Here is a 15958-nt window from a genome sequence, read left to right as displayed (position 1 = left end):
CAGGAACCATAATGAGTTAAAATAGCTTCTTATTGCTCTTATAAGAACTTTCATTTATAGAGGGCTGACACTTTTTTTGTTTATGCATTGTGAGACTCTCATACCTCCAGTCCTTATGGGCCACAATGGGACCCTTTCATATTAAAGGGGGTATTTTGAAAAAAGTGTTCACCACAAGAACACTGAAAATGAGCATGTTGGCTGATTGAGATTGAATCCTACTCTCTTTGTGTCAGTCTTATTGTTCCTTCATAATCTGAAACTACAATTTAGATGTGTTGTTTGCAAAATGGACATAATGTGGTATACTACGTAGCATGAATTTACAAGCTTGCAACTTCTGGTTCTGCCACTTTTCTCAAAATGCAGATCCAACTTTGGCCATGAGCTGTATAAACCTTTCCTTTGAAAGCTCTGTAACGTGGTATATCATGGCTTCAACTTTTACTTCCAATTATGTTACATTGAGATTTACTCTGGGATGAGTTATAGCCTTTGTGTTCTATAATATATATTAAGCTTCCTCGCTCCTCTACTTGAATACTTTTTGCTCTGGGATTAAAGTGGGGTAGATTCTGCAGTACGTCTTTCAGTAATTGCCCCGTTTAAGTTTCATGTGCTAAGAAAATTGCAGATGTTTCACTGGCTGTATAGCCTCTAAGCCAGCAGAACAGTTGACTTATAAGTCAACAAAACCAATGCTTTGTTGCCCATGCACTTTTTGAATCTGGAATTTAAATCATGATTGGTTTGCTTGAAAGAGTTCATTTTTCCCCCAGAAGTTAACATAATACAAAAATACACAGTATGTTTTTGAAGAATACAAAAGAAAGCAAAACAGAAGCACTTCTACACTGTAAGACCTGCACTTTTATGTACAATCTGGCATTTGGCCAATATTTGAGAATATTTTCAGTTTGGAAATGTTAAATTTTTAAAAAAAGTTATTTAGTTTTGAAAATCTTGCTATTATTAAACAAAATAGGAAATCATACATAAACATAAAAGCCATGAAGGGCATAAATAATAGAACAGTTAAATCTATGTCTTTGTCAAAAAATATGGTAGGTCACTAAAGTTAGCTTGGTGTGCAGCAAATGGACATTTTCTTGTTTTCATAAACTGCATTGGATTTGATGTTTAGGATGCAAAAACTGGGCTTGTTTAGGTGTCCAAAAGAATTAAGATGACTCATCCTCTTCCATTTCAAGGCTAATCTAATGTTTATGACACTGCCCTTTTATTTCTTCAAGGTTATCTTCATACAGCACTACATTAGGCACCATACTAATAAAAAGTATTTAATCCCCTTAGATTTTGGAGATACTTTTCACTCTTTATCCCTTTCTGCACTGTTTGAATATCTTTTTTGTGCACATTTTTTGAGAGCCACGATAACTACTGTTTCTGTATTAACAACAAAACGATGGTCTTGACAATCATAACAAGCATGAGAGTTAGCCTGTACAAACATCCCACCATGGAAGATTCCATCCCCAGAGTGTTCCAGAAATTATTTGATTTTAGAAGTGTTCAATCTTGAATGAAACAGGCTGGTTTCCTTTAAAGAAGTTGGATTCCGTTTTGCAAACTCAAGGTGGAATTCTACTTGCATTACTCTATGAGCAACATATGAATTTTTAAAAACTAAGACTTCAAACCTTCTATGTAAAACTGGAATATTTCATGTTGATTCCAACTGTGTTCTGTTCTTTTGATTTTAAATGGTACAGCACTTCTGATAATTATGCAGAAAGACAAACTGAAGAAGGTTGCTGTTATAATATGATTACTTTCTTAATCAATCTGCCTTTGGATTATGGATTTCCTGTTTGGCCGCTCTCAAAGGGTCAGATTAGGTAATCATCTCTTCAGCCTTTATTCCTAACACTGGTACCCCACAAGGTTGTGTGTCAAATCCTTTACTCTATACCTGTAATGGCGAACCTATGGCATAAACCTATTTCACAAAGGTAATTGATTAGTTTTGACTGTGTGCAGTTAACTAAAGTCTACGTTTATGGATTTTAATTCATTTGTACAATGCAGAGTGAGTCCTTTTAGAAATCAGACAAAATTATGATTAAAACATTTTCAGTCAATAGGATTATCATCTAACTGCAGTTTTGCTGTGGAAATTTCATAGTTGCTATGGTTTCACCAAAACATACTGTTGATAATTAGTATTCAGTTTGAATACTGATATGAAAGGTGCAGGAAGAGTTAGGAAAATGTAGTTGGAACATAATTATTTGTTCAGGTAGTCCTCGACTTAGGAACGTAATGTAGTCTGTCCACCATGGTCGTAAATTGTAATAGCTATAAAATGGATTAATCATTTATCAACCCAATTTTATCCTTTTTCTGGCAGTCATTAAGTGAACACTTCTTGTGGAGCAAATACCACAGTTGTTAAGTGAGCCAATCATTCATTATGAGTGTGGTTTTCAGCAAAATTGCTGTAAAATGTCTTGTGACCATGGGACGTTGCACATAGCCATACATACAGCCTGGTTGCTGAATGCCCAAAGTGGTCATGTGACTGCAGACCCAGGAGGCAACCATTGGAGCTTTCAGTCTGGATCATACAGCCACTAACTGAATAGCTGCTAAACAACCATTTGTAAGTCAAGGAGTATCTCTATCATTTTTATAGCAGCTGGATTTTCACTATCAACTAATCTGGATTCCAGTTAGTAGGATGAGATAGTAGCTACATTTTCTAAGTGCAAAAGGAATGTTTAAAATCTGATGAAATAACACTGAAGAATTCAAATCAATTTGTTCAGATTTTGCTATAATTAAATATTTTGCTTTCTATTTTTAGAAAAATATATATGAAAAACATAGAATAAATCCAACAATGTGTACACGGTTGTGCTATAGGCATTTTAAAAGATCCTTGCTTAATACGGCAATACATTTCTAACACAAATACTTAAGATTCTTTCTGCTGTATTCAGCTTCTACAGAAGCATTTCTTTTTTCTCTTGCATGAAGCAATGTCTGCATCATTTAAGGTGTTTTTTCCCCTTCAGAACTTACATTCATCCCAAATCACAATATACCCACTTACCAAATTGTTTAGTGCACATGTAACACAGGAATCAAATAAAACTATAGTGGGAATCCTATAACAAGTGAAACACAATGTTAAAAAATGACAAGGCTCTTCCCTGCCACACATTCAAACACACAAAGATTGCCCATCCTAGCAATAAACCAATCAAGCAAAAATGATGTAATTGATTACAATTAATTGTCTTTAATCAGGCAAGATCCCTAGTTTTCAGTTCATCAAAGTTGTGGTTTCCCAAATGCAAGTGTATAGCAGATAATGTGCAGAATCCTTTTCCCCACACAGTTGCAGCAGGAATTTGAACAAGGCTGATTGGAATACCAAGTTGCAGAGATGTCTCTTCTTTTTCTTTATTGTGATTGCTATCTCACTACTCACTCCAATCCCAAACCTTTTATTGGAAGTCTCCTGATTGTAAAAGTCAATAGCATTTACTTCCAGAGCAAAATAGAGATGGTTGTAATGTGAAGAAACAATTTAATTCTATGCCCAATGTATTAAAAGAAGATACATTATTTTAAAATCTCATATCTACCATAAACTCTTCTCTAGTTTTACATGGCTCTTACAACCTGAATATGTTCAAGTGTCCCTTCCCTGCAAAATTTTGGCATTGGACAGCTGACAGTCTGTTTTCATGAAGACATGCTGAGAGAGACATGTCTGTTCCGTTATTTTGAATTTTACTGAAAAATACTGTAAGATCTTATATTTAACAAGTGTATGAGAACTGAATTGCAAATTTTCCCCTTCAATTTACACAATTTTAAAGACAACCCAACAGAGCAAAACATTTCACAATGTACAGTATATGATGATTAAACAGTATAAGGAGTATTCTTATTTTATTCTCATCACTTCCGTATCTAAATATAAATAATTAGAACATTGCTATGAAAATGAATTGTCAATGCTAATATATGTTGTGTAAAACTATAAACTAGAAGTACACAACCTTTTCAAATATCCCAAATTTTATGGGTCATATTCTGGCACTTTTGGTGATTAGATCCTACTGAGATTTTTCAAAGATTAAAATATCAGGGAAAAATCCAAATCTACACTATTACAGTTGTAATAATATCATCACAATATCATCATGCTATCTCATTTATTCTCCACAAGACCATTCTGAAATATTTAAAATCTATTCAGCTACAGAAAATAATGTGCTTTTAAAAAAATATTTGAGACAACTGCAGCTGAGGAATGTCATTCAGTCAGATCTATGCGTAGTGCCTGTTTAGAAGTCTAAAGTCACTTCCAAAGTGATTCTGAAAACATTTTTTTTTGTTTCTTAAATTCTTTTTGGTAAGATGTACAATTCTCATATTCTTCCCTAACCAAACTGTTTATGGACCATTTTGAAATTGATTATAACCTATTTTATGTAAACAGCATACTGTATTAAGTGCAGCTTAAATGTATTAATTTCATCTTCCACTGTACATGCAAAGGCACTGATAAAACCAGTTCTATGAAACTGTTAAGTTCCTTGGCTTCCGAAATTTCATAAGTTTTAAATTTGGTTCTTAGATCATATAAAAGTTCATTAAAGCCTTCATTTAAAGTTTGTCTCTGCTAGATCCAGTTATCTTATTAAGAATATAATCTGAACCACAGTAAAAGTATGAACATGAGTGTTACATGATATTTACATCTCTTCATATGTAAATCACCAGGGTAATAGAAATGCAGCAATTTAAGGATGCTCAGATACAACAAAGCCTCTTATTGATACAAACTTAGGTCAAAGTTTTAAATTGACCGTTGTCAATTAAAAAAAAATCATTTCAAGTAAGATTGAGTAACTGAATTCACTATCATAAAGTTTCAAAAAGCCTTACTCTGAGCATGGTTCTAACTACCCTCCTTATTTTTACATATATAAATAAATGTGAAGTTTGTTTTGGTCTCAGTAATGAAATAAGAGAAATTATAATCTAGCCCTTATATAAAGGTATGCATGAGCATGATTGTCCAACCTGAGGCTAGTTTATAATTAAAACAGTTTTGCTAACTCAACTGAAGGCAGCAATCAAAAATATCTTTTGCTCATATGCAATCAACAAACAAGCTACTCAATGAACTGAGAAAGCTTTCTTTATAGTCCAAGGAATAAAAGTAGTTTGCAGGTGGAAATCACAAGCAAGATTTCCATTTAAAATTCAAGAACTGCTTCCAAAAGCGTGTTTAGATTATATATAAAATTTATGCTCACTTGAACTATAAATGTTGATCCAAAACCACGCCTATTATCTCTAAAGGATTAACACTTGTCCTGTATACATTAAGATTTCCATCATTCCCAATGTGTCATTTTCAAGACTTCCATTTTGCACGGTAACCATATTCTATTTTAGCCAAACCATTATTTTTATGATAATCGAGGTGTCAACAGATATTTCAAGGGATGATGCAGAGACAGCTAATTAGGCCTTGAGATTTTTCTGAGCACATCCATGTAGTAGTGGACTGAGTAGTTGGTTGATGAATGCTGATATAGTGGATGAATTCTTCATCCTTTCATCAACAGTGCTTTTTCTACAAAAAAGTATTATGTGAAAAATAATTTGATTAATGGCTTCATTCTACATGATTACAGAAATTACAAAGTAAAGCAATGTTTCTCAACCTTGGCAACTTGAAGATGTATGGATTTAACTCCCTGAATTCCCCCGCCAGCATACATCTGTGTGTTGCCAAAGTTGAGAAATACTGAATAATTTTATTAAATATGAAACAGCCATCAAAAAAAGAACTTACTTTAAGACCCAATGTTGTTTTCTTTACTTGCAAGATTAGATTTCATTTTCCATAGATAATGCAGGATTGCTCATACCTTTAAAAAAAAATTGTCTTAAGCAATGATTTCTTTGTTTTAAATATATTACACCTTGAAGCTTACTGACAAATAAGAGCAGAAGCATTCTCTGGGTAAACCAAAGGGCACTAATAACCACTCACACTGCTTCTTTCTGTATTTGTGTACCTTCTGAGTGGTGTTCATGGCAGCCCGTGTAGAATGTGTTGCAATAATTCAACTGCATAGTGACTAAGGCATAAAAATTTACAACTAAGGAAAGAACATCACTGTGCACAATGCAGATCTATGCAGACACTCCTGCTGTGATCGTCATTTGGGGAAGTGCAACTAAAATTGGAAAGTCCTCAGAAATGGGATAGCCAAAAACCCTGCCACTCTGTCTCACTGGGTTTAAATTTGACTCTTGTTTCTCCCCACCTAGACCTAACAACATCCATGTATTAAGACAGCAGCTTTATATCACTTGGGCAGTCATATATAATTGAGTATCATCTGCAGGTTTATGGCACCTGACCCCATGCTGGCAGATGACCTTGCCTAGCAGCCTTGTGTTAAAGTCTTAAACAGTATTCAACTCTAAGAAATCCTATAAAGAAGGGTCAATTCTCCTCCATTCCCTCCAAGCACCAACTGAAATTAGCCAGAGAAAAAAGTGGGATGACTATAAAACAATGTCTCCACCTTACAAACCCTGGAATTGTCCAGAAGGAAAACACAATCAATGGAATGGAAGGCTGAGCCCAACATTTCTATTGCTAACTGAGACAGTTGTTAGGTGAATTTTGCACCATTTTATAACCTTTCTCGCCACAGTTGTTAAGTGAATCACTGCAGTTGTTAAGTTTGTAATATGGTTGTTAACTGAATCTGTCTTCCCCATTGACTTTGCTTGTCAGAAGGTCACATGAGCCCAGGACAGTGACATGGCAACTGTCATAAATATGAATCAGTTGCCAAACATCTGAATTTTGATCATGTGACCATTAGGATGCAGTCACATTGGTCATAAGTGTGAAAAACAATCATAAGTCATTTTGTTGGGTGCTGTTGTAACTTCAAATGGTTACTAAAATAATGGTTGTAAGTTGAGGTCTACTGTACCAAGATATGTGCTCAGTCCAAACTTTCAGCTTGTGAACCTAAAATGTTCTCATTTTATCTTTGGCTGAAATGATCTGATTTGATGCCTCAGCCTAACAAGATACTTTTAAAACTTACTATAAAAATATTGTAATTATTTCTTACCTAGTTTGTTCTTTTCAGTATCTGCACTAGTTTCTCTCCAAGATTGAGGATCAGTAAGAAGGTGGCTCTGAGAATCTCGTAATGTCTTAGCCGGAAAATGGTGACTATTCTCACTGTTTAAAAAAATGGTAAAAAAAAAGTTGAATGAGAAGCAATTCCATGAACTAAATTACTGATCAGGGTAGTTGGGGAATATAGCTTTAGTTGAGTCTGACTCCTAATAATAGCAGGGGAATGCCTATGTTATTACTTGCCAATAAGGGAGAGAGTTTGCCATACGGTAAGGAATTTCTGTGATGACTGCCCCTGATGCTTCCCCAGATGCCTTTCCAGATGTCAGTTTGGAGGGGGATGAGCCAGTCCCCAGCACATCAGGAAGGGAGTCAGCTGATTGCTCCGAGATGGGGATTATGAGGCCAAGTGAGATAAATGGTCAATGGGAGAGTGACCGGATGAGCAGATGACTGAGAGTGGTTGGCTGAAGCACAGCTGAAGCAGGAAAACCCCTGAAGCTTCTGGTGGGGAAACCACAGAACTGCAGCTGGTCAGTGATTAGGAAGAGGAACTGCTTTCTCCACCTGATCTGAGAACAGGAAGGGCAGCGAAAAGGCAGGAAAAGCAAAGGTTAGTTTGGCTACTCATGAGGCAGCAGCTTCATCCCTCTTGATGGGCTACACCGGAAGCTGGCAATTTAACACAGGAGACAGATGGAGATGATACTGAGAACAAAGTGTTCAGTTTCTTGGTCATTGTGATTCCTGCTTTGTTTTGGACTGACACTGTGCCTTGACTTTGGATCATGCCTTGTGGATTCTGGATTCTTGTCTCATGAACCCTCTTGTATTGCAGATTTAATTTGTCTAGTGGACTTAGCTTGCCACCAAAGAACGGTGCCTTCCACTCCCACCTCCTGCAACCGTCGCAGAAGGATACCATGGTCGATGGTATCGAAGGCCGCTGAGAGGTCAAGGAGCACCAGGATAGAGGACTGACCCCTATCCCTGGCTCGCCAGAGATCATCGATCAGCGCGACCAAAGCAGTTTCTGTGCTGTAACCAGGCCTGAAACCGGACTGAAAGGGATCCAGATAATCGGTTTCATCCAAGGACTGTCGGAGTTGAGAGGCCCACTTTCTCAACAACCTTCCCTACAAAGGGAAGGTTGGAGCCTGGACGATAGTTGCTCAAGATGGCTGGGTCCAAAGACGGTTTCTTCAGGAGGGGTCTCACCACCGCATCCTTTAGGAGGAGCGGGAAGGATCCCTCCTGGAGAGAGGTATTAATTATCATTTGGATCCAGCCACGTGTCATCTCCCTGCTGGTCGAAACCAGCCAGGAGGGGCACGGGTCCAGTATACAAGTGGAGGCACTCACCGCGCCCATGGCCTTGTCTACTTCATCAGGCGCGACAAGTTGAAACTCAGCGCATAAACTCCGCTCAAGACTTTCCCCCGGTACCTCGGCTGGTACCGTGCAATTGGAGTCCAGTTCTGTCTGAATCCGAGCGACTTTATCGGTTAAATACTGAACAAATTCCTCAGCTCTACCTGTAAAGTTTCATCCGCATCTCTCCCTTTCAGGAGGTAGCGGGTTATCCTAAACAAGGCGGCTGGGCGCGATTCAGCGGATGCAATAAGAGCGGCAAAATGCGAACATTTCGCTGCCCGTATTGCCACGAGATAGGCTCTGATATAGGCTCTCATCAGTGCTCGGTCTGACTCAGATTTACTGGCTCTCCAGCAGCGCTCTAGGCGTCTCTTTTGGTGCTTCATCTCCCGGAGTTCCTCGGTAAACCAAGGAGCTCTCCTGGATCCGCTACCTCGGAGAGGCCGCAAAGGTGCAATCCGGTTTAGAGCCTCCGTCGCCACTGTATTCCAAGCAGCGACTAAGGACTCGACCGGACTGTGGACGAGAGTGTCAGGTATCACCCCGAGCACCATCTGAAAACCCATGGGGCGTCAGGTGTCTGGGGCAGAACCACCTAATCGGTTCCTCCTCCCTACAGTGGGAGATTGGTTTCCGAAAGTCAAGCCTCAGTAGGAAGTGATCAGACCATGACAAGGGCAAGATCTTAATACCCCTCAACTCTAGATCATGCCTCCACTGCTCCGAGAGGTATACGAGGTCAAGTGTGTGAACCGCTGAATGAGTCGGACCCCAGATTAATTGGGTCAAGTTCATGGCTGTCATGGAAGCTATGAACTCCTGCGCCCCATCAGAGCGTTCGCCGAGCGTAGGCAGGTTGAAATCCCCCAGCACCATAAGCCTGGGGAACTCTACCGCCAGCTCGGCAACCGTCTCGAGGAGCAAGGGGAAGGCTGCTGTAACGCTGTTGGGAGGTAGGTACGTTAACAGCAAGCCCACTTGACCCGCAAGGTCCAACTTCAACAACAAGGACTCACACCCGACAAGCTCCAGAGCAGGGATCCTATGAGGAACGAATGACCTTCGGACGATGACGGCCACTCCCCCACTCCTTCTCTGGGGTCGCGGCTGGTGGAGCACCTGTAATCCCTCTGGGCACATTTCAGTGAGGGGGACTCCTCCCTCCGGGCCCAGTCAGGTTTCAGTAATACATGCCAGATCTGCCCCCTCGTCTAATATTAGGTCCCGGACGAGGGGAGCTTTATGAACCACAGACCTGGCATTTAGCAACAACAGCCTGAGACCAGGGCCTTGACAATTCTCGCCATCTGGCCCTGGAGTGGAACTAGCAGGGCCGGAAGGAGGGATCGCTGTGACGTAGCGGACCCTCACCCGGTAATGGCTAGCCCTGAAGTTCCTGTCATACCTGCCCCTCCCAATAGTGACCGCAATACTCCGGCCCACCCCCGCAACCGTAGACCCCACTTCCCCTCTCACGGCCTCCGCTCCTTCTGGTAGGCGATTTATACCAGTCATTCTAGGATGGGAGATAGACCTGGGCCCCCCTACCACTTCTGCAATCGCACTCAGGGGAGGAGGCACCAGGTTATGGTCCCAATCCTAACATACATACACAAGCACTCACCCATACAGTCCCCACAGAGTCAATTAAAACACAAAAACTACAACAATAATAAGATTTAAAAGTTGGTACAGACATCAAACAGGCACACCATCCACACCACATTCATAAAAATTAGCGGAGCACTGTGCAAGTGCAATTTAAAACAACGATGGTATAAAGGGAAAAGGGAGAGCTCCGCTCCTCTCCCTTCCTCAAGTCCCAGGAAAACACCCAAGGCCAAAAGTCCAAAAGTCCGTATTGTGCTAGGTGGTTGTGGCTGGAGGGGGGCAAGGCGTAAACGCCAGATGTTAGCGAGCAACAGCTTCGCAGTCCCACACCCTCCAGATCCGAGGCCAGGGGGTCCAAAGTCAGGGGGTGGCTGGAACAAATCAAGAAGGGGGAAAGGAAAGCGCCAGTTGTTAGGATGTCAAATCCTGGAACTGTCATCCTCTATCGCTCCTAACCCTAACCCTAGCCCTAACCCTACCCCTAACCTTAACCCTAGTCTGAAACCTAACCCTAGCCCTAACCCTAACCCAACCCGAACTCTAACCTCTATCACTCCTTCCCACAGACCGGGTGCACCATCAGATGGACACTGCCCAGGTACCTATACCTATAAATCTATCTACCTATACTTATCTATATCTATCTATCCTATCTATACCTATCTATACCTATCTATCCAAGGGCAGTAACGGGTGGCGAGCGGTCAAGGAGGACAGCTGTTTATTTGGAAACAAACAACATCTTGCCAGTAGAGCAAAAAGGCAACAAAAGAAGGAGCAGGGGCACAAAAGATCAGCTCCTAATTGATAAAATGATATTAGAAAATTGTAAGAACAGAAAAACGAACTTGAATATGGTCTGGATTGATTACAAAAAGGCATTCCACTCATTGCCACATAGTTGGATCATAAAATGCTTAGAAACAACTGGCATTAGGAAAAATATTACATCCTTTACTGAAAAGGCAATGAAACAATGGAGAACTGAGTTGGCAGTAGGGAATGAGAACTGCAGAATGGTTAATATCAAGCGAGGAATTTTCCAGGATGATTCACTTTCACCTCTTCTCTTCATCATCGGCATAATCCCACTATCAGTAATCTTTTAAAAAAATGAAATTAGGCTACCAAACAGCCAAAGAAGCTGAAAAAATTTCACATTTATTATATATGGATGATTTGAAACTCTATGGAAAGTCAGAAATAGAAATCCAATCACTGACAAACACAGTCCGAGTATTCAGCATCGATATTTCAATGCAGTTTGGCATGGAAAAATGTGCCACTGTATCCATAAAAAGGGGCAAAATCACTACATGTGAGAGAATTGAAATGCCAATGGCCAACTGATTAAATGCAGCGGAAATGAAGCCTACAAATACTTAGGCATTCTGCAGTTGGATAACATCAAGCATGGAGAAGTAAAAACTATTGTCAGGGGAAAGTACACCAACAGAGTTAGGAAAATTTTGAAATCTAAATTGAATGGTGGAAATACAATCAAGGCCATAAATACCTGGGCAATACCAGTTATAAGATACACAGCTGGTATAGTTAACTGAACACAAGCTGATTTGGACATTTTGGACCGAAAAACCAGGAAACTAATGACAATGCACTACAGTTTACATCCACGTGGTGATACTGATAGACTATACCTGCCCCAAAAATCAGGTGGCAGAGAATTATTACAAGTGAAGCAAATAGTTGAAGAAGAAAAACATGCACTGGCTGATTATTTAAAAGAAAGTATTAATTGAAGTAAAGAACAAAAATCTATTGAAGGTCCAACTTCCTGGGCGGGACCTTGCTGATGGTAGCAGGTCGTGTTATCTGTCTAGACATCTGACAGGTACCTTATCTTTCAGGGAAGAAGGGAAGGAGAGATATCCAGCTGGCAAAGTTCCTTTTTAATCTTTGCAGCTTTTATGTCTGCGAAGAGAGGGGGGGCCAGCCGAGGCTGAATCATCTCCGTGCTGGAATCTACAGCTGTTTTTTACAGCCCAAAGTAAGATCCCACTTAGAACAACATTTCAACTCAAGAATGGACATTGAAAGTTACAAATTTAGCCGAGATGGCTAAAATATCGGGATATCTTAAAGATCATTCAAATGAAAGATATAAACAAGACTGGAAAAAATGGATTGACTATATACAAAACAAATATGGGACTAAGAAATTCCAGATAGTCTATGCTTAAGATCAGGAATGATTTAAACTGTTCAAAGTTAGCGTAGCTAGAAAAAGCTAAGATCAATGTAGAGATGTTATTAACCCCTTTTTTATTTCTCATTTCTCAATATATTTTAGACCGTGTTTGTTAAAAATCTATACCGTGTACAGGCTCTGGGAAGTCGGGGGGGGGAGGAGGTGGGGTGTTGGGGGGAGGGTGGGGGGAGGGAGGGATATATACTATGCTTTAGATCTCAATGTAATGCGACTTCACATGTATACTGTTTTTCTTCAATTTCTCTGTAAAAATAGGATAAGTTAAGTACATTGACATATAGTGGAGGTACACCAAGGGGAAGAGGAGAGGGATAAAAGAAAGATGGGTAGAGAGGGCGGGAGAGAGGATGGGAGGGAGGGTGAGAAGGAAGAGAGGGAGTGGATCGGGAGAGAGGAGTGGTAGATGGGGAGGGGAAGTAGGGTAGAGGGGGATGACGGAGAGAAGATATAAAGTTGGAGGGGGGTGGAAGAAAGAGGTGTACGGAAAGTGGAAGAGGTATATTGGGTTTCTATTTTGGGGGGTATTGTGGACAAAAGGAATTGCTGCGATTATTGTTTAATGTTGTATGGCCCCGGCTATGCACAGTATGTCAGTGTATGAAAATGAAAAAATAGAAAATAAAAAACCTTTAAAAGTAAAAATCTATTGAAGGTCCAACAGACGAAACAAGAATACAGAAAAGATGTGATAAAACAGATAAACCAACAGAGTTAGGAAAATTTTGAAATCTAAATTGAATGGTGGAAATACAATCAAAGCCATAAATACCTGGGCAATACCAGTTATAAGATACACAGCTGGTATAGTTAACTGGACACAAGTTGATTTGGACATTTTGGACCAAAAAACCAGGAAACTAATGACAATGCACTACAGTTTACATCCACGTGGTGATACTGATAGATTATACCTGCCCCGAAAATCAGGTGGCAGAGGATTATTACAAGTGAAGCAAACAGTTGAAGAAGAAAAACATGCACTGGCTGATTATTTAAAAGAAAGTCAAGAACATCTATTAATCGAAATAAAGAACAAAAATCTACTGAAGGCCCAACAGACGAAACAAGAATAAAGAAAAGATGTGATAAAATCAAGAATGGAGAATTGGCAGAACAAAGCACTGCATGGCCAATTTCTGGAAAAAATAAAAGATAAAGTGGACAGTGAACAAACTTGGTTATGGTTAGCAACAGGTACATTAAAGAAAGAAACAGAGTCACTAATCCTGGCTGCGCAAGAACAAGCTATCCGCACAAATGCCATTAAGGCCAAAATGGAAAAATCCTCTGATGATGCCAAATGCAGACTTTGCAAAGCTGATGAAACTGTTGATCACATACTCAGCTGCTGTAAAAAAATTGCGCAGACTGATTATAAATTGCGGCACAATTCAGTAGCACAAATGATCCATTGGAATTTGTGCAAAAATTATAATATTAAAATAGCAACAAACTAGTGGGAACATCAGCCTGAAAAAGTCACCGAAAATCAGATGGTCAAGATCTTGTGGGGTTTCCGTATACAAACGGACAAAATACTGGCGCATAATACACCAGACATCACACTGGTTGAGAAAAATAAGGTCACAATCATAGACATCACAATACCAGGTGATAGCAGAGTTGATGATAAGGAATGTGAAAAAATCGCAAAATACCAGGACTTAAAAATTGAAATTCAACGACTATGGCACAAACGAGCAGTGGTAATTCCAGTAGTAATTGGCACACTGGGTGCTATTCCAAAAGCACTGGAATTACATTTAAAACAGTTAAAAATTGACAAAATCACCAACAGTCAAATGCAAAAAGCCGCACTGCTTGGATCTGCACGCATATTACGAAAATATGTTACGATGTCCTAGGCCCCTGAGTGGGGCCCGACTAGTAATCAATGCCAAATCCGGTGAAACAACTGGCCGCTGTGATACAATTCTGTTGTTGCGACAATAATAACAATAACAATAACAATAATAATAATAATAATAATAATAATAATAATGGCATACTTTTTATTTGCATTGTGTCCTGCAGGAGTAGAAGCTTGTTCAATATCTTGGTTAACAAGGCAGGTAGGAAAAGAGCATCCATCTCCTAGGCTGAAAATTGATTAAAAAACATATACATAAGCAAACAGTACTCAATAGCTTAAGTTTTCATTTTAAAAAGTATTTAGCTCACATAGTTTAATGGGGAAACAATGCTCTCTTAAATGCGGAACTCACCTGGTAAAAATTGGCAACAGCCAGTACTTTTTCTCATCTCCAAAGACTTCCCTTAGGTTTTTGCTGAAGCCCAAATTAAATGCATTTTTATCTGTTCCATGTCGAAAAACAGGTGCCCGGAAGGCCTCTATAAAAAATTGTTACATTATTTAACATTTTAAAAATAGTACTCTCAAGGGATAGCATGGTTTGTTGACAAAATAAAATTCTAATTCCTTACCTAAAGTTGATTTATTCTTACTGACCAACCAGCAATGATAACCAAAGAGAGAGGATAAGCTAATTGAAAACATAGCTGCTGCAAAGAACAAAAACATAATATGGAACTTGGCTTGAGTGTCAGGAAGGCCGTTCTATAAAGAAAGAGAAAAAATTGTTTCAATATTCTTTTAGACACATAAATACATCTATTTAAAAATCAAGTTAGATCATGACTACATACAATCTTCTCTTATTTATGCCAGTGTTTTTTACAACTTGCCAATGTTAAGATGTGTGGACTTCAACTTCCAGAATTCCCCTGACAGTGTAAAGTCTACACATCTTATAAGATGACAACTTTGAAAAACACTGATTTATATTATAACTATAATATAACAGTGGCACAGTAGTTAGAATGCAGTATTGCAGGCTACTTCTGCTGACTGCCAGCTGCCTGCAATTTGGCAATTCGAATTTCACCAGGCTCAAGACTGACTCAGCCTCATTTGAAGGCGGGGCCGAAGTTGCGACCACACACCGTGCGATCTCAATGCTCTGAGATCACAGTCGACCGTTTTGCCACTGGAGGGGTCCAAACAGATCTAAACTGTCCCGAAGAGACAGTGAACAGGAGGAATACGTCTTGCTGATCTTGGAAATATCGCAAAATCCCCGAAAGAAGCAAGAGAAGTTCTTCAAGCTGGTGACAAAAATTCCAGCCAAGGCTGATGAGGTCGGGGCGGCTCCAAAACGGAAGGAATGGAGAGTGAAAGTGTTTCCAGCTGGTGAGGAATCTTTATTGTTTTAAAAGAAAGACTGCCTATAAAAACGTAAACATTGATTTAAATTAAAGAATAGAAGAATCAACCGGCAAAATTAAACTTCTAATGGCTTTGGACAGTGGTTATCTCACTTTTTTAAATACTATCTTTATGGATGGAATCTTTACAAGCCTTTTAAAATGGATGGATTAAGTCTTTTTTTCCTACTTTTTCTCTGTGACTGTGATTTAAAGACCAAAGTTTTCCTCTTTCATTGCTGTGGGTATATTTTTTTTAAATTCATTTAAAGTTTGGGCCTCTTTTTCTAATTTGAAATACAAAATAGACATAAAAAAGAAACATTTTAACAGTGGTACGCTGCTCGAATGCAGGG

At 39.3% G+C, this 15958-nt stretch overlaps 1 protein-coding gene across 1 annotated transcript in view; it reads right to left on the bottom strand.

Annotated features, from left to right (window-relative positions):
- Positions 1-4204: 4204 nt before the first annotated feature.
- ZDHHC2 (zDHHC palmitoyltransferase 2) overlaps positions 4205-15958 on the bottom strand; it is a 30981-nt gene continuing 19227 nt past the window's right edge. Inside the window, exons 8-13 of the mRNA XM_014053054.2 lie at positions 14823-14955; positions 14603-14729; positions 14387-14476; positions 7152-7264; positions 5846-5921; positions 4205-5623 (exon numbers count right to left, since the gene is read on the bottom strand). Of these exons, the coding sequence (XP_013908529.1) occupies positions 5881-5921; positions 7152-7264; positions 14387-14476; positions 14603-14729; positions 14823-14955 (504 nt within the window). The 3' untranslated portion in view covers positions 4205-5623; positions 5846-5880. The remainder of the gene's footprint in view (positions 5624-5845; positions 5922-7151; positions 7265-14386; positions 14477-14602; positions 14730-14822; positions 14956-15958) is intronic.

The sequence above is a fragment of the Thamnophis sirtalis genome, unplaced genomic scaffold, assembly GCF_051295495.1.
Source record: "Thamnophis sirtalis isolate CommonGarterSnake01/CBP01778 unplaced genomic scaffold, rThaSir2_p1.2 scaffold_10, whole genome shotgun sequence".
NCBI lineage: Eukaryota > Metazoa > Chordata > Lepidosauria > Squamata > Natricidae > Thamnophis > Thamnophis sirtalis.
This window is presented reverse-complemented; position numbering and strand designations above follow the sequence as displayed.